At 33.9% G+C, this 19149-nt stretch overlaps 1 protein-coding gene across 1 annotated transcript in view; it reads left to right on the top strand.

The window, feature by feature from the left end:
• Positions 1 to 19149, top strand: part of LOC136040738 (ATP-dependent RNA helicase DDX3X-like) — a 60295-nt gene that overhangs the window by 16468 nt on the left and 24678 nt on the right. Inside the window, exons 5-9 of the mRNA XM_065725045.1 lie at positions 4247 to 4440; positions 6627 to 6842; positions 9864 to 9997; positions 12660 to 12785; positions 14331 to 14475. Coding sequence (XP_065581117.1) covers positions 4247 to 4440; positions 6627 to 6842; positions 9864 to 9997; positions 12660 to 12785; positions 14331 to 14475 — 815 coding nt within the window. The remainder of the gene's footprint in view (positions 1 to 4246; positions 4441 to 6626; positions 6843 to 9863; positions 9998 to 12659; positions 12786 to 14330; positions 14476 to 19149) is intronic.

The following is a 19149-nucleotide window of genomic DNA, read 5'->3' as shown; positions in this document are numbered from 1 at the left end:
AGCCTCGGATTTCGCGTCTTGCAATTTAACTTGTAGCTTAAAAAAATAATATCTTGAAAACTATTTGAGATATCACCATGAAACTTTGCATAATATTTAATTAATATATTTAAAATAAAGAAAAAATACATTCACTAACCTATCTCAACTCCAAAAAATAATAAAAATATTATAATAAGAAATTTTTTTTTATTTGTAAACCATTGTTGGGATTTACTAAAATTGCAATATCTCAGGTCTCAGACCTGGTAGAGTGTTCATATTTTTTTTTTAAATACTCCTAGACACATAGGCTAACAGATAAACAAAAAAGATGTATGGCTTTTTCACATTATTATTCGATCTTTTTTATTATCTACTATTTTCTCAGCTACGGAACTCTTTTCCGACCTGTCGGCATATATCCCATTTGTGGAACTCCTTTCCACCATGTCAGCCCTTAACTCCTCTTCCAAAAAACCTTACACCTTCAAAAAAATCACAATCTGTATCAGAATTAACCGAGGAAGAAAAAAAATTAATTCAACTTAGATCTAGAATCGATTTAATTGAATTTAAAAATGTTTGTTCCCCTCACAGCTACTACTTTCTGAATTTGTTTGAAAATATCAAATAGTATGCATAGATCCATTAAAAAAACACAACAAGCCAATAAAAAAGTCACTAACAAATGTATCTTTAAGTTTTTCAAAACAATTGTGTGAAAAAAAATATTTTTATTAAAGCTGGACAAAAGATATGCCCTTCATGTCGAAACTTCTGTGAAGAAAAAACTAAAATCACTGAAAATGAATCCGATGACGAACTAATGATTGAATTGGGTTTGTTTGAATCTAGAAATGTCTCCCTTTCACAAACAAATGCAGCCTAGATGATTTGGGTTTAACTCCAATTAAACTTCATAATTTGCCATCACATAGTAAGGGATTGTATTACAAAAGAAAGGTTGAAAAAGTAACAAAAGAAGTAAAGAAAAAAATCTCCAAAGCTCTAGATTATGACATTAAAATATCAGAAGATGAAAAAGAAGACGAAAGAAATTTTATAGAAAAAGCAGAAGATTTTGATAGGCTCGTTGGCCTTTTAAAAGAAAAACTTATGTCTGTTGGGAGATCCCAAAAAGTCCAGATTCTGACTTTAGTGCCAGAATATTGGAGCCAGAAAAAAGTTGCTACAGAATTTCAGGTGACCGAATATATGGTAGAACAAGCAAGAAAACTTAAACGAGAGAAAGGTATCCTAGCTATCCCTGACCCTAAAAAAGGTAACACACTCTCTGAAAACACAGTTAAACTTGTGACAGACTTTTATCAAAGTGATGAGAATTCAAGAGTTTTACCCAGAGCAAAAGATAAAGTGAACATTAAAAAAAGTATTTATAGGGAAAAAAGACTTATTCTCAGTAATTTCAGAGAACTTTACTCTTGTTTTAAATGGGAATGCCCCGACTTGAAAATAGGATTCTCGAAATTTTGCAGTATAAGACCAAAGTGGTGTGTCCTTACTGGGTCAGAAGGTACCCATACAGTATGTGTATGCAGCATACACCAGAATGTGAAATTGTTGCTAGATGCTGTAAAAATTGAAGAAAGTTACAAAGATTTGATCAAGATGTTGGTTTGTAATGTTGAAAACAGTGAGTGTATGCGACGCCATTGTGACAACTGTCCGTCTGATGATGCCCTGATTGAATACTTAACTGCAAAATTGAGCGAAGATTATGGTTTAGAAGAAGAAATAATTATAAGCCAATAGGTTAATACTGACAGGACAGAAATGGTTAAGCAATCAATCAGCGTTGAAGGCTTTATCTCTTTACTGAGCAAATCTGTAGAAAACCTATTCCCACATTCATATATTACAAAATCACAGTCTAAAACTCTCAAAAAACTGAAAGAAGATCCGCCTTTGAATACAGCAATTGTAGTAATGGATTTCAGTGAAAATTATTCTTACACCATTCAAAATGAAATTCAAAGTTATCATTGGAACAGAGGTGGATGCACAATTCATCCAGTTGGACTCTACTTGAAAAAGAAATTTTTAATTTCCAACCATTGTTTCATAAGTGATGGTTTACAACATGACACTTGTTTTGTGAATTACGTACAAAAAGAAATTTCGAAATGGCTGAAAGAAAATCATCCCGAAATAAACCAAGTTCATTATTTCACTGACGGCTGTGCTGGTCAATACAAAAATAGAAATAGTTTCAAAAACCTAACAAACCACCATGAAGACTTCGGAATGAAAGCCGAACATTCATTCTTTGCAACAAGCCACGGGAAATCAATATATGATGGCTTGGGAGGAACTGTTAAGAGAATTTTGAGAAAAGCCAGCCTTCAACTTTCAGATGAAAATCAAATCAAGACAGCAACTGCAGTTTATGACTTCTGTAAAGTCAACATTGAAAAAATAAACTTTCACTTTATTGACAAAAAAAATGCTGAAGCTTTCAGATTGGAGTTAGCGTCACGATTTTTAACCACCAAGACTATTCCCGGAACTAGAAGTTTCCATTATTTCAAACCATTAAATACAAATGAAATTGAAATAAGGAGGACTATTGATAGTCCTAATCCTACTCTAATGTTTTCTTTTGATTCTGCTACGGATTGGGTCTGCATTCAACCATCTTTAACGATTATGTGGCTGCAAACTACGATGGAAAGTGGTACTTTGGACTTGTTAAAACTGTGTTTCATGAAGAAGAAGATGCTGAAATTCTTTTTCTTCACCCTCCAGGACCTGCTACCAGCTTTTACTGGCCTCAAAAAGGAGACTTGTGCATAATACCTTTGGAGCATATTATAGTACAGTTGATGCACCGCAATCAAGTAGCACTGGCAGAATGTACTACTTCAATAAAGAGTGTATCAGAAAAACAGAAGAGTGTTGGATGAAGTGCAAAAAATATAACAAACAGAACTAATAATTGATGTAAAAGATATTGATTCTTAGACTTCAGTTTTTTTATATTATTTCACATTTATTAAATGTAAGTAAACCGCAAATTTATAATTTCTTAATAATATTCTACTTTCTGGAATATTAACTAAGCATGTGACAAAGCCATATATCGTTTTTGTTTATCTGTTAGCCTAGGTATCTAGGAGTATGTAAAAAAAAATATGAACACTCTACCAGGTCTGAGACCTGAGATATTGCAATTTTAGTAAATCCCGACAATGGTTTACAAATAAAAAAAAATTTCTGATTATAATATTTTATTATTTTTTGGGGTTGAGATAGCTTAGTGAATGTATTTTTTCTTTATTTTAAATATATTAATTAAATATTATGCAAAGTTTCATGGTGATATCTCAAATAGTTTTCAAGATATTAATTTTTTAAGCAACAAGTTAAATTGCAAGACGCGAAATCCGAGGCTTAAAATCACGTTAAATTAAGAAAATTAAAAATTTGTAGAAAAAAAACTAAAAGAGATAGAGAAATAAAATTTGGTATTTATCAATAGGATAGCAAATGCAACAATTGTGCCAAGTTTCATCAAGATCTAAAGAGGCGGGTTACATGACCTGGTTGACTTGACATGGAATGACCCTTTGATAACTTAAACTTGCATAGTGTTTCGTAGATGCTGCGCCATTAACGTTAGTTATGTACGCATTCTGATGCAGGTATAAAGCTGTCATTGGCAGTTTTATTCAAACGCCCTATTAAGGAATGTTCACAAACTAAATCGGTCCACTTTTCAACTGTTTTTTATTCTTTACTGGAAAGATTCAACTGTCCCCTACTGTTGTACGTTCATTAAGTAGTTTACTACTGATAAAGAATTAATATTTTTGAAGCGACAGGAATTGGTCTTCAAGTCAAAAATAGTTATGAATAAGAAGGAAATCTGCCTATTGTTTTGATTTAAATGAGCTCGATACATTTTGTATACTAAAAACGCTCTTGCAAACCATTATGATTAGAAACTTTTTTCTTTACAGTTTTTAGAGCTCCTTTATCAAGCAGATGAAAGATGAACTAAACCGATTCGAAAAACCAATTTTTATCCGACACTGAATTTGGTTTTATTTCATGCCCATTTAAAAGTTCATTATTGATATATTAGTTTTTTTTTTTTTTTTTTTATTTAGTGGAAGATTAGCCTTTTTCATAACTGCTTTTTATTTGGTCAAAACCAATAAAGTAGGCTAGTACTGCTGTCGCCTCTTTTACGCCCCAGAAATATACATCTTTGAATATACAAAATCAGTATGGCTAATTTTAGGTGCGGATCGTCAGCAAGGAACTGGAGGACGATGGAAGGAATCATCGACTGAGGATTGGACTAAACCTTTACCTCGAGACGAAGAGATGGAGCTTGAGCTCTTTGGAAGCGCAAATACCGGTATCAATTTTGACAAATATGAAGATATTCCCGTGGAGGCGACGGGCGAAGACATTCCTCCTAATATAAACAGTGTAAGTTGCTTTCATGTATTAATATTTTTTTGTCTCAGCATCGAAAATATCTGTATTCATGGACAGAGTCGTTAATAGAGAGGGATGGGGGGAGGGTTTTACTATATAGGGGGCTGGGCAATGTTATAGTCATGCCTGTTCATAGAGGGGAAAAGGGCTACGTATTGATTGGATCAAGGGAACGCTTTCTCGGAAATATGACTGAAAAATACACACTTTCCCAATTACTGGTCAATAATTGGGAAAGTGTGTATTTTTTTCCCCGTCTTACACGTTCACCGGGAAAACATTCTGATAGTCCCCATTCCAATGTTCCAACTCGTGTTCTTATGGATCCAGCATATTTTGTGTGTGTGTGTTTTTTTTTTTTTTTTTTTTTTTTTAAGGCGGAAAATAGCTATTTTCCTTTCTTTCCTTCTTTTTGATGAACTTACTACTATTATTTTTGCTACTAGCAATCGAGCAGCCTCTCAGATTCTATTATTTCTTTAAATTGGGGTGTAGGGGGGGGGGCACTTTTTTGAGTTCTAAGATAAAAAAAAAATTATCATCATTTAATTAACATCAGACTAACGCAGGGGGAATTTGGGAATAGGCTCCCAAGTCTTGGAAATGTCTACAATTCTCAAATTTATTTTATATATTGATACTCTTTTTTTTCTTTTAGTTTGACCCTTGCCCTTAAATAAGGTTTTGCACTCGTGTTCGGAGGCTGTCCAAATTCTTCCGAGGTTGAAGGGCCTATTTGCCAATGAATAGATTCTTTTGGAATACTGACCAACTAAGTAAATCACATGATTTAAATAAGAAATGATATTACACAAGGAAGCTTGCAATAGCAAGTTTTTTTTATAGTTCTTTGCTCGTGAGGGCCTTTACTCTAGTACAAATTTTGAATTACTGAATCAACCAGGACATATCTCTTTAATTGGACCGCATATCGTTCTAAGACAGGAAAAAACTGAAATATAGTCGAAAGTTAAAAACATTAACACACTCCAGGTGTGCAAGAGGGGGGTGGGTTATCTTAGTCTGGTAAGTAAAAAGCTATAAAGATGATCTGTTAAATTTATGTAGAAAACTCGGGAATTTTGTGAGGAAAAGCCTTGGACTCCTCCCCTTATCTGCTGCATTTCGCTGCTTTCATTTCGTCGAAAGATACTTTTAACTACAACTTCGAAGCCCATTTCAGAAAAGGGTTCAAAAAAGTCTGTTTTTCTTACTTTTAAAGGTGCCTCTTTTAAAACTATCCATCCTAGGGTTGCCAGAAAATTAGTTTACCCAATTAGCAAAGCCATGAAAAAAAAAAGAAGGAATAACCTATATTGTTTTCAACATGAAGTATCTAAAAATGACTAAGTATCAAGAGTCATAGTTGCAATTCTTGAAAACAAAATTCTTAGATGTGTATCTTTTGCTTACTAGTTTCAGATAAGAGGGTCAACTTTTCACTTGGAAAAATAATGTAAATATAAAAATAATAAAATAAAAAATATAAACATATAAATATAAAAAAATATATAAATATAAAAAATAAAATAAAAATAATGGGATACATAAAAAATAATGTATCCCAAACGTATTTACCACGCAATGATTATAGTAGCTGTTTTAAAAAAAATAGACGTATCTCTTTATCCACAACGATAATTTTTGCTTAAATTTGGTTGAATTTGGTCGTCAATTTAAATGTGTATGGCAGTAATAACGTTGTATATCTCATTAAAAGTAAAAGTGCTTAAAGTTGGTTGAATTTGGTCGTCAATTCAAATGTGTATGGCAGTAATAACGTTGTATATCTAGGATTAAAACTCGGTTGTGTTAACCATCGCTTGTTTCCTTGATTTTCCAAAAGTGATAAATCTAATAAGATTTTCTTTTATCACAATTTGTTGAGAACGTCATGTTCTCACTAAAAGTAAACATGGTTCAAACGATTCGGCTTACTAAAGCGGTGACTAACTTTTAGAAAGGGACAACGCTGTCCTTGTACCTGACAATTCAAACTTGTAAAAGCAAATGATTTATGAGAGAGAAAAAAAAATTGTTTTTCAATTGTTGCCAAATTTACTGTATTTAAGTCTCTTGTGCTTTTACTGTTCCCTTAACCTTACTTCTACACTATTTTTATTAGAACTTTTTTCTTTCTTTTTTACCATTACAAGTTTTTTTTAATTGTATTTCAGTATGACGAAGTTAAAATGACAGAGATTATGCAAGAAAATATTGTGCTGGCTCGTTATCAACGTCCAACTCCAGTGCAAAAATTTGCTCTACCCATTATTCTTGGCAAAAGAGATTTAATGGCATGCGCTCAAACTGGCTCTGGAAAAACTGCTGCTTTCTTGATACCCATATTGAATAGAATTTATGAAAATGGACCAGTTCACAATGGATACCAGGTATCTTTGAATATTATGCTTACTGTTTTTTTTGCCTCTAGATGAGTGTCAGAAATTAATTCTTGCTTTTAGATACTGTGTTTGAAGTGGGTTTTGCAAAAAGTATTTTCACGTTATTAATCTGCGGATAATTTAGGGCAAGTAGTTCCTCCCAGTGTCTTTAGAACATTTTCTTCAAATATGGTTTCTTCACGGTTAGAATTGATTGCTTACACATGGGTTTAAATACGTGAATTTGCTATTTTGCTTGCCAAGCCACTCTCCATTTTTAATGAGTGTTTCCAAGATCAAGTGTTCCCTAGTGCTTGGAAGAGAGTGTACGTTCGTGTCATACCCAAAGTGAAGGGTTCCAAGGCTTGCGACTAACTCCGACCTATCTCATTAACCCCGAACCTGTCTAAGGTGGCCGAAACGTTTATATACCGTAAGCTGATGTCACAGGTTTCTCCTTCTCTTGGCCCATATCAGTACGGATGCTTGAAAGGAAGCAGCACAATTGTTTACTTTGTGAGAATGTATCACCTCATTGTCGAGTGGCTTGAAGGAGGAAGTGCGATTGTCGATCCTCTCCTAGTGGATTACCGAAAAGCCTTTAGTCTTATTCGCTATTTCATAGCTGTGACAAGTTTACGGCAATGGCTGCACGCAATCATATTCTCCTTATAGGGATCGATTTTTGCAAGACCGTTTCCAGAGCGTCTACAGCCTTTTCCCTGGAGACACCAACTTCGAATTGGCTGAGCTCACGCGTGGTGCTCCACAAGGCACGAGACTTGCAGCGCTATTGTTTTTAGCAGTTATAAACTTTTGCCCTTTCTGAATTTGAGGACAGATTTAAGTACGTAGACGACTCTTCAGTTCTTCTGAAATCTCATTGAAAACTCCCCAATTAAGTGATGCAATAGTGTGCAACTTTAAAGACCAATGTACTATCAACAGCCTTCAAATCAACGAAAGAAAAACCAAAATCCTGCACTTTAATCGTCTTAATAGGGACTTAGTCAGTCCTCCTCCACTGCATCCTAGTGTATCTTCGGCTGTAATTCTAAGTGTCACGTCTAGTGTTGACTGCTAGTTTATTACTCATGTTGGTACAATCACTGTAAATGCAAATGGTGCGATGTGTACACTTATCTTATATACATCTGACCAATTCTCGAGTATGCTTGCCCTGTATGGGGCCCTCAAGTCAACAACACAAGCTACCTAAGCGATCAACTTGAGTCACTACAAAAAAAAAATCTTTAGAGTTATTCTTTCAGACGCATATGCAAGTGATGAACCGGCATTATCTCTCCTACAACTACCGTTCCTTCACGAACGTCGTTTGGGTTTGATCCGCAAATTTGACCGATTTCTTCTTAGCAGTGAAAACATGGAGAGATTCTACCACCAGTTATGAGGAATAGAATAAACACAGGGTTAGCTAACAAAGTGAGACTGCAATTGCCTGCTCCAAGAACAAACCGTTTCGCCAATTCGTTCGTTCCTTTTTACATGTCACTGTTTAATAAGTTATAGTCTTGTGTTTTTCTTATTTTCTTTGTAAGTACTAGCGTCATTTAGTTGGAATTTTTATTCTAAACTATAATTGCTTGTATAAATAAAGGTGTTCTATTCTATTTAAGGTCGGTGAATAGTGCCGAGAACTTATCGTTGTTTGAATATCTTTCGATCAATATGCAAGTTTTTGTTTTTCGGCAGTATGAACGTCATCTTGTTCATGTCACTAAAATCAATCCTTTATGTTGGGAATTAGCTTAGTATATCCCTCCACCGTTGGAAGAGGACCTTGATGAGGACTTCAATGAAACTCTCATCAAGCTTCACCCCTCTGATAAGAGCAGAAAGAAAGTTGGTAGTTGCCAGAGAATTCAGGTTTTAGTTCCTTAATGGGCTTGGGATCAGTAAAATTAAGTTTGAGAAGTTTGATTAGCAAAAGGACCAATTGTTGCCAATGCATTGATACTAGTTTAATGACATTAATTCACCTTGGGGCGGAGCAGTGTGTACGAAAGCACAACTAGCGCGTAAAATCTGAATGTTGAGCAAGTCAGTTCTTCTAAGACGAAATATACGTTTGCAAAAAAAAAAGAAAAGAAACTTAGAGATATCTGGACTGGGGACTTTTTCTAAAGACAGTAATTGAAATAAATTTTATTGAAACTAATTGAAATAAAATAAAACAGTAATTGGAATAAAAATTGAAATAATTGAAAGTGAATATATTTTCCATATATATACTTGAAAGTACAAATAGTGAAACCTGTACACAAAACTGTATTTCTATTTAATATAAAATTCGTTACTTAAGTGCAAGTTTATTTTTACTTCAAAATGTCCTAAAATCCAAGTTTACCGAAGAAATCTCAAACTATGAAGACAAGGATCTTGGACTTTTAAGCTACTTGTGTAGAAAACAGCTGTGGCATTACAAAAAAAATATACGTAAAAAAGAATCAGTAAAATTCAGTTTAGTGTATTCAGTTTAGTGAATCAGTAAAATTCAGTTTTGAGTTGCCACGTAGCCTTGATCGTTACAAAGCTCTTATTCAATAAAAAAAATGAAGATAAACGTGTTGCTCAATTACCTCCCCCCCTCCAGATCTTGAAAAATGCCTTCTTTTTCGTATTTTCAATAAACAATGCCTTTTTGGTATTTCCACCGAAAATTCGAAAAAGCAGCAAAATTGCCCCCCCCCCCATCCTAGAGTTTGAAAAGTACGCACTCACGCATACATACATACACACCCTTGTTTTCAGAAAAATAAAACAAAAACGCTTTCTGCATAACGTTTATTGTGTCATTTAATATACATTTTGTCTGGGCTTGTCTTTTCTGTTGATAAAGGCGTTTTCGATGTGAAGCGAAAATTTTGGAACTTCTCATTGTTATTTGTGTATTAAAAAGTTTCTGATTTAAGGAATTTTACCTGCTTTGAATATTTTTTTTTTAGTTGCTACTTAATCTAATGGGGTACAGGGTTAGTTAATAACAAACTAAATACAATATTCTTTCAGTCGCGTGGGGGAGGATATAGAAGGAAGCAATATCCTATTGCCTTGGTTTTGGCCCCAACTAGAGAACTGGCAACTCAGATATTTGATGAAGCCAAGAAATTTAGCTATCGCTCCAAGGTTCGCCCAGCTGTTGTGTAAGTTCAACTTTTTTTTTCAGCTGGTATCGTTAAACAACTTCTTAATTAATTAAATACTAAACAATTCGTTTCATTTCTCGAGCGTTTTTGAGACTATTTTAATTCGCATTAAAGACTTCAGCTTTTTTATGGAACAGTTTAAAAGTTAAATTTGTAGAACTATCTAAAAAGCAGATTTTCTTTTTAAATAGGCTAGTTAGTTTATTGTAAGATTGTTCTAATATTTCCATTGGTTTTTCAGCACATTTTTTTTTACTTTCGAAAAGCATCTGCAAAGATGTGGCTTTCTAAAATCTAATCAATTGATCAGAGTGATGTAATCAATTGATGTCGTAATTTTTAAAGAAAATTAATTAATCTGAGATTTGAGACACCATATCGACTAGAATGCCGCGTTGATAAAGTTAATATAGAGATGTGGCTTATATTTGTCTAGAATAAAAATTTGTAAATCTCAAAAATAATTCATGGCCTATTTTTGTATTAAGGACCCATTCCATAGCGGTCTACTCTAAATCTCACGTCACCTGTTTCATTAGAAATTTTAACAGCTATTCTAAGCAATCATTCTTTACCTGGCTAACCTAGTTAATATCTCTTCGGAATGATTAGATGTCTCGACTAGAGCAACTTCTTCTCTAGTTAACTTCATTTATGAAGTTAACTATATATATATATATATGTATATATATATATATATATATATATATATATATATATATATATATATATATATATGTATATATATATATATATATATATATATAATATATATATATATATATATATATATATATATATATATATATATATATACATATATATATATATATATATATATATATATATATATATATATATATATATATATATATATATATATATATATATATATATATATAGGTTCGAATCCCCGACCACCCCAATTTTTACATGAAGAAGATCCGAAAATAGATACGTGATCAATATAGCGGTCGCTGAAAGTTGACAGGCGTATCAGGGATCGGACCAGATTAAATTAGAAATAGTCGCCTCCTCGATGCGACCATATGGGGGGGGGGGGGAGTGGAAGGACGGTTAATTCGGAAAAATTAGAAAAAATGTGGTATTTTTAACTTACGAGCGGGTTATCGGATCTTAACGAAATTTGATATTTAGAAGGACCTTGTGTCTCAGAGCTCTTATTTTTAATCTCGACCGGATCCGGTGACACTGGGGGGGGTTGGAGGGGGAAACCGGAAATCTTAGAAAACGCTTAGAATGGAGAGATCGGATGAAACTTGATGGGACTAACGTTACAATACCGAACAAGAAGAGACTACTGGAACACTGTATTTGCAAGTTTATCTATGTAATAATTGCCAATAAACAAAGAACAGCAAAATCGATAACTCAAGTACCGAGTGTAATTTTAGGTTCTGACCTAAAATTAACACTAGTGCCGTATGAGCTCTTGGCTCTTTTTTTTATATATATAGAAAACTAAAATACCCTGGACAGAATGCTTTAATTCCATATGGAACTGATATTTGAGACCTGTAAGAGTTCATCTATCTTAACCTTGGTTGTGATAATCAAAAGGGCGACATACGCCATTTTGGTTGGAAATGAGTTATGTTGATTTTTAAATTAAAATCAAGTTGCCATCAATCAATGGCTAATTGGAGATAAAGCCAAGACAGATAGTCTGAGTGGAGAGACTCACCTTACATAAGGCTTTTCCAGATATGTATGAAAATGATGTCAATTTCACTTGCTGATAGAATATCATCCATCCATCCATCTTTTGGGGCCGAAATCGTCACGAATCGGATGGTGCAGTCACAATTGTCCTATCTCTTACCTTTACGAAGATGAAGATGCGTACACTGCACATGTTTTCTTTTTAATCCTGTTCTTCCGGACCTAGATATTACCTTATGGAGCTATAATTATGTGGGCCTGGCATTTGTCTTCTTTTTTATCAAGGAAAAAGGAGTTATGCGCTATAAAACAGGACAATTTGGATTTGTTCGGAATGCTTGAATTGAATTTATACCACCGAAAAGAGCATAGAAAAATTGTTTAAAACATGCTCCCTTTATCTACATTAGCCTCATCTTTCAGAGTGACCACAGCCGACAAACTTGTTTCTGTATTTGGCTCTCCTGAAGCTACAAAAATCGTGTATGTCGCTATTTTAATTATCACAGCTAACCTGCTGTCCTTTATCTAATGCACGGATGTGTTGGAAATGTTTGTCTCCAGTAATAACCCTATTAGATTTCTAGTCAATACCTATTTGACTAAATTGGAGGGGGACAGTAGAAACTGTTTCCCCCTGCACTGTTTACTCAAGATGCCTGAAAATCATTTGTGGGATGGCTTCTCAAATTTAGGATATTCGAGAATCCAAGAATATTGTAGCAACCAAAGTGTGAAATTAGTAGTTTACAACTATATCAAACTTAAATTAATTCCAGTGAAAATCTAGAGGGTTATAACCTCATAAATACTGTAGAACTTTTTTTCTGTTTTATATATTATTTTTGTTGTGAGTGTTTTTTTTTTAGTGACTAGATATAAAGGGGAAATTGCAGAAGTTACATTACATCTTAAATAAATATTAAATTTTTCCTTTGGTCTAAAAGTTGCTACTATAGGTTGTGCTTTTTTTTAGCTATGGGGGTGCCGATTTGAGAAGCCAAATGGCTGAACTTGATCGTGGTTGTCACCTTCTGGTTGCTACACCTGGTCGTCTGCACGATATGCTGGATCGTGGCAAGATTGGACTTGAATATTGCAAGTTAGTAACGAACTTATCATCATTTGGCTCTTTTTATCGTGAAAATATTGTCTTTATTTTTTTTTGACGACAAACAGTGAATTTGAAGCTCAGGGGAGTAATCCTTTGCTTTTTTTTTGTATCCTCACTCGAGATTATAAATGACCGTGTTGGCAAAAATGAAAATCGTAATTATGGCCTTATTTTTGGCTTATTAGCAAACTATTATGTCTACTATTAATAACCTCGATATATCGACTGCCTTAATATTTACTGTACTCAAGGTATAGAGCAATTTTTATGCATTTTTTATCTTTACTTTTGCGTAAATTTTTGTTATTTAGGTGAATAAATGGATTTATAGTATTTTCACCGGCTCCAAATATCTGCAGCTTATTTTGTGAGTTGTCAGGTCTAGATTTCAAAGTAATAGGGTTCGGTGTCTTTTTCGGACCACTTTAATTGTTATCCTGCTTTGTTTAACTGCTTTGTTTAACCATTGATTTATACTTAAAAAAAGGTTTAAAAAAAGCACACATCACAGGTACCATAAGATACTTCTCAGCTATCTGATGAAATAGCGGGCATTTCTTATTTTTTCAATTAAATGTGAAGCTTTAATTAACTAACGGTACACCTTGCTGGATCATATTGACCTTTCCTGGGTATTTTCTAACTTCTCTTGTTGACTTTTGTATTAGTATTATAAGAAATTGTACCGTCTTCTCTAATCCAGCCGTAAATGGCAGTCCTAGTAGCAATTTTTCTAGAAAAAGGGAAAGGCATATGTTTGTGCACTCCACCCTTTGAGGGTTTTAGTAACCGTTTCATATAAGAACGATAGATGCAATATAGAATTATCTTGGTATTTATTTCACAGTGTTACCTTGAAACTAACGTTTATAGTCAATTTCATTACTATTTTAGCAGTTGTTTGTACAGAGTATCTCAAATAAAGTGCGATGATTAGTTAGCATCTAAAAACCAAGCACTATTTCATAATGCTTAAATTTTTATTTGGCTAAGTTGGATTGATAAAACGGGGCTTTGACTGGGTCCACCTGTCCAGGGAGTAACTTAAAATTTTCAATGGGGTATTCTGGGTGAAAAATTGCATAATCAGCATTTTTGAGGAAAGGGAAAATCGATGATAAAAAAGAAATATAATTGAAAATAAAAATAAAACAGATCACTTAGGAAGAATCTGAAAAAGGAGATGTATTCTTTTGCTTTGCCTCAAACCGAGGAAAATAACAGAAAAGCAACACACTTTCCTTATATGAACCAAAAGGTAGGCTGTATCGTGGTTATTAATGGGTAAATTTCGAACAAAACAGTTTAAATAACACAGCACCCATACAAGAGAATTTTCATTTAATAAGATAGAAGTGGGCTGTAAAAAAGAACAAAAAATTTATTCTTTGTCTTTTCTTTGTGCAGTGCCAATTAGGTGATCTTATGCTATCATATTATCTCACCTTACTGATACAGCTAACGTATAATAGTTCTAACACTTTAAAATCGCTATTTGTGTTCATATTGTTTTCATGTTTTCCTTTTTTTAAGGTTTCTAATCTTGGATGAAGCGGATCGTATGCTAGATATGGGATTTGAGCCACAGATCCGCGCAATTGTTGAGAAAAATTCTATGCCCGGATCACCAGAGCGACAGACATTGATGTTCTCTGCTACATTTCCTAAAGAAATTCAGGTAAGATAATCTCTTTTTCGTATTCCGTTGTCTTTTTGTAACTGCAGAAAAGGAGACTTCCCTTTTACAAAATCTATTCCCCATAGAAAAATATTAGTTATATCTCTTTCGTTCGGTATATTCTCTTTAATTGGGTAATGGGTTTAGGCAAGGCCTTGGGCATAATAGAAAACAGTATCCAATTGGTAAGACCTTCGTCTTCCCCATACCCTTATGCCCTTATTATTGAAAAGGGCTTGTGCATGCCTAAGGCCTCCCCTGTAAGCTGAGACTGATTATGTTTTTTTTTTTTTTTATATATATATATATAGATAACAAGGGATCATTCCCTCTTTTGGAAGCATTATGCGGGGTACGATGTCCTAATTGTTTCTTCTGATGCAATCATCAAGCATTTAAATAAAGTAAAGCAGTGGGTCTCAAACATATTTAGATACTGTACCATTTTTTACCCACAAAACATTTTAGGTATCCCTTCTCAGTTACCGCTACTAAGTAAACTATAGCTAAAATTTCAAACAAATCTTAAAGTCTTAACCTTTTAAACTCAATTACACATCTTGTTTAAGTAAAAACAAAAGATATGTTTTGCAAACATTTTATTTAAAAACAAACACACATAATGTAAAGAACAAAAAGCGCTTACTTTCAAAGAGATTAGTGAGAAGGATGAACTTATTTCCCTTTCAGTTTATCGAAATTGGGTCTTAACTTAGTTAAATACAAATCTTAAATCATCAAGATTTAATTCGTTTCTAGATTTACTTTTAAGATAGGTTAAACTTGAGAAACCCTTTTCATATTAACAAGTAGTGGAAAACCCTTAGAAATTTAACAGCTCTGCCTAACAATTCTTTGTATTCCTTCCAAATGCCCATCCAGAAATCTAATAATATAGTACCAGCAGTCAAATATTATTTTTCAGCGTGGTATCATATAGACTTCAATGAGTTACTCCTTTTGAGAGGTAGTCAGGTTGGTGTCCGTAGTATCAGTATTAGAGGGGTCACGTATCCAGTCTAACTGTTTATCCAAAGGTGGAAAGTACTCTCTTATGCGGATCTTCAATGCATTCAAATGGTGGTTCATTTGAGTCTTGAGTTCAGTGAAATCATATAGGTTTTTCTCATTATTTTGCAAAAATATATGTGATCTTTCAAACGGCTCGCAGTTGTATTTTTCCATTTTTTTTTTCCAGAGATTGATCTTTTTTTATCATTGAATCAGTTTTTTTTTTTTTTTTTTTTTTTTTTTTTTTTTTTTTTTTTTTTTTTTTTTTTTTTTTTTTTTTTACATAAAATTATCAGTAACGCTGCACTGCATGGTATACTCGTAAACTCCTGATGTTGAGTTGTAAATAAATATCATTTAAATTAGCCAGCTTCACAAGCCAATCAAAATCAGTAAGTACAGAAGGCAGATACGATTCGTGTCCTGTAAAGAAAAAATGTAATTTTTTGTGGAGTTCAAATACACGGGACAAAACATTTCCCCAAGAAATCCATTGTACCTCCGCATGTAGCAATAAGTTATCATGGAGGCTCCCCATTTCCTGGCATATAATTTTGAATGAAAGTTCTTAAGCCGAAATTTCTTATGAAAGTTCTTTTATACCAGCAGTTAACTTTTATAACTTTTAATTTTATGCAGCAAGGTTAACTTTTATAAAAGTTAACTTTTATGAACAATTTTCATAATTTTTCCTCAGTTGCTCTTTGACTGTCATTGAAGTAACTCGAATAGCTTCTTTTCCCTACGTGGATAAGTAGCGACAATTGTATTTATTATTATTGGTGGTGGTTTTTATTTGTTTTTAGTTTAGTTTTCTTTTTATCTTGTGCTGAGGACGCCTTGTTTGGATACAGGCGAAATATCCGCGTTGTTTTAGTCTTTCCTCTCTATTGGCCGTCGTCTCGTTTTGAGGTTTTTTTTTTTGTAGAGTTTTATCTCTCTTTGTTGTTTATTAGAATTTTGAAGTAACGAGATTTTTGAGTCTAGTTTCTATGAAGTTCACAATTATAAAACTGTGCTCAAGGACATCTTTAAGTTCATCAGGGAGGTTCTGCGCCACCAAAGCCTCTTGGTTAAGTACACAATGAGTGAACTCACACTCAGTTGAATCCTTTTAACATGATCTACAAGTCCCGTAATGTGACCGCTCAGAGCCTTCCGTACCGCTCATATCCATACACTGACAGTTTTTCACTCTAGATGGTTTTTGGGGAAAAAATCTAGCAACTTGAAAAAATCTTCAAATATTTCGTCTTGAAAAATTTCACGTACAAAAACGATCAGTTGTGCTATGCCAGTGATATCCGTGGTTTCAACGAGTTGATACCAAAGCGAGAACTACCTCGAGTTGCTGAGACAAGTTGTTCTTTTGTGTCATACGCCATATCACTAATTCTCCTTGAAGCTGGATCATTTGATGATGCAACTGTTTTAATTCTTTTTGCGCTTTCTCTCCAAACATTCAAAAAACAATTTCTGCCACGGCAGTGAGGATTAGATTTTTGCCAATAGTCTGGTTATTATCAGCATTCACAGTCAAATGATTAACTTTGATAGAAGCTTTTATAGCACTTCCATTTTTTTTCTGCACTGGAAAACTGTTTTATTGTGTTTTTCCTACTTTTAAGATCTTCCAAAAGACGTTCTAAGTACTGTAACTCTATTTTATTGAATTCTTATGTTTACTTTCGAAATGGCGTTTTAAAAGAGAAGATTTAATAGATTTGTTTAATAAAATTTCAGATCAATCAATGCATTGTGATTTAGGCTTGTCTGAGCTTCCAGTCCATGTAAAACTTAATTTTAAGTACAACTCGTCATGTTTTCTTTTCTTCATTTTAGATTCATTTGCCAGTTCTTCTTTTTCTTTTTCTTTTCTTGTGCTGCTCATTAGTAACAACACGTTCAGGACTACTTTCATTTTGTGAAGTTAATGGTCTAGAACTTCGATTCAGATTGTCATGAAGCCTTTTCTTTAGGAGCCGTTTATCCATTGTTAATGTTTACTGTAAAATTCACTTACGTACCTGAATCAATACACCGACACACTATATGAACAGGATTGAGTCTCTGCAGGATAACACGACACACCACAAGAATAACGCAATCGCATGCACGTCAACGTGACGCCACTGAAACCGCTTGAGAGTCCGAAAGGGACAATTCTGACAATTTTGCCAGTCCTAGAGCTAAAGGGTTGTTTTATTATATTTTTTTGGCCGGTTGCATAACCTCCAAAAATTTTGCGTGTCCCCGTGGGGTTCACGCACTACAGTTTGAGAACCGCTGAAGTTGAGAGTCAAACCATATTATTTTGAACATTGTGGTATTCAGTAGGCTAATAGCGTTGGTAAAAAACAAAAATCCCATTTTAGCCCTTTTTTGGCACTCAAGACGGATGTTTAAGCTAACGGAAAAAAGAAATTTGATCTGTCAAATAAACCCCCAATCACATCCCTTGACTGTCCAACAAGCAATTAGCGCTGGTGATGATCGGGGTTGTCCAGCGTCAGTGTTACTACTCTACCTTAAGACTTTTTTGAATATTTAGGTGGAGAAATGTGAATTTCCAGTAAACGATTTTTGGCTAGGAACCTTTCTCTGGTGGTTTTAAGTTTTTTCGATTATGAGTCATAACAATGGGTCTCAAGTTATTTTTTGAAATAGTAAACCATTCCTTTTTCTGACTTTAAATGTTACTAAGTTGAATCCAGGCAATATTTACCATTTCTAAAGAAGTATGAAATGAGTGATTTTCTTATTTGATGGTTTCCAAAAGATGTTTTTTTTTCTTGTGGAGGGCTGGTTTACTTTTTATTTGGCCGTTGTTACCACTACAAACTTGATGTTTCGCTGTGACAGTAAAGCTGCCAATATGATGTCGATATATTATAGGCTAAATGCAAGTCAGTATCACTAATTTTTATGTATTAGCTGGAAGAGACCCTTAATCCATCTTATTTTATTACATAAAATTTTCTTTTCAACTGAAAGTAAGGAGCAACATTAAAATTTAAAGCGAACAGAAATTGTTACGTATATGAGGGGGTTCTCCCCCTAGTCAATTCCTGTTTGTTTTGAGTTTTTATGTTGCTCCTTACTTTCTGTTGAAAATCTTGTTTTTCTATTTAATTTCTATCGCTTTTAAATGATGCTCGGAAATCCGGTGCCCCTTCATAGAAATGTCCCTCCCATGAAAACTTTCTCCATGGAAAGATCCTCTCACATAACTTCCTCTCACCGACCCCCCCCCCCCCCCACCAGAAAAATTCCCCTGAAAACGTGTGTATACTTACCAATAACTAAAGTAAAACAGTTCAAAATAGGGATGATACCTTTTTATTGACAGTGAATAGATAAAACTTTTTACTGCTGATGATGAACACTGTATATGTGTTCGAAATATCCAGTTAAATAATTTTATATCTATTCACTGTCAATAAAAAGGTATCATCCCTATTTTGAACTGTTTTACTTTCGTCATGGAAAGGCAGTGTGGTCTTCGAAGTTATCTATACCAATAACTAATACTTCATGTAAACAATGGGCAAAGCTCATAACTTTCAGCCCTTCCCCCGGGGACTGTAGGGGATTAAATCGTCCTCAAAGACATAGTTATTAGGTTTTTCGACTCTGCTGAGCAAAAAATTTTGATCGAGTGGC

This window comes from Artemia franciscana, chromosome 21 (genome assembly GCF_032884065.1).
Source record: "Artemia franciscana chromosome 21, ASM3288406v1, whole genome shotgun sequence".
NCBI lineage: Eukaryota > Metazoa > Arthropoda > Branchiopoda > Anostraca > Artemiidae > Artemia > Artemia franciscana.
This window is presented reverse-complemented; position numbering and strand designations above follow the sequence as displayed.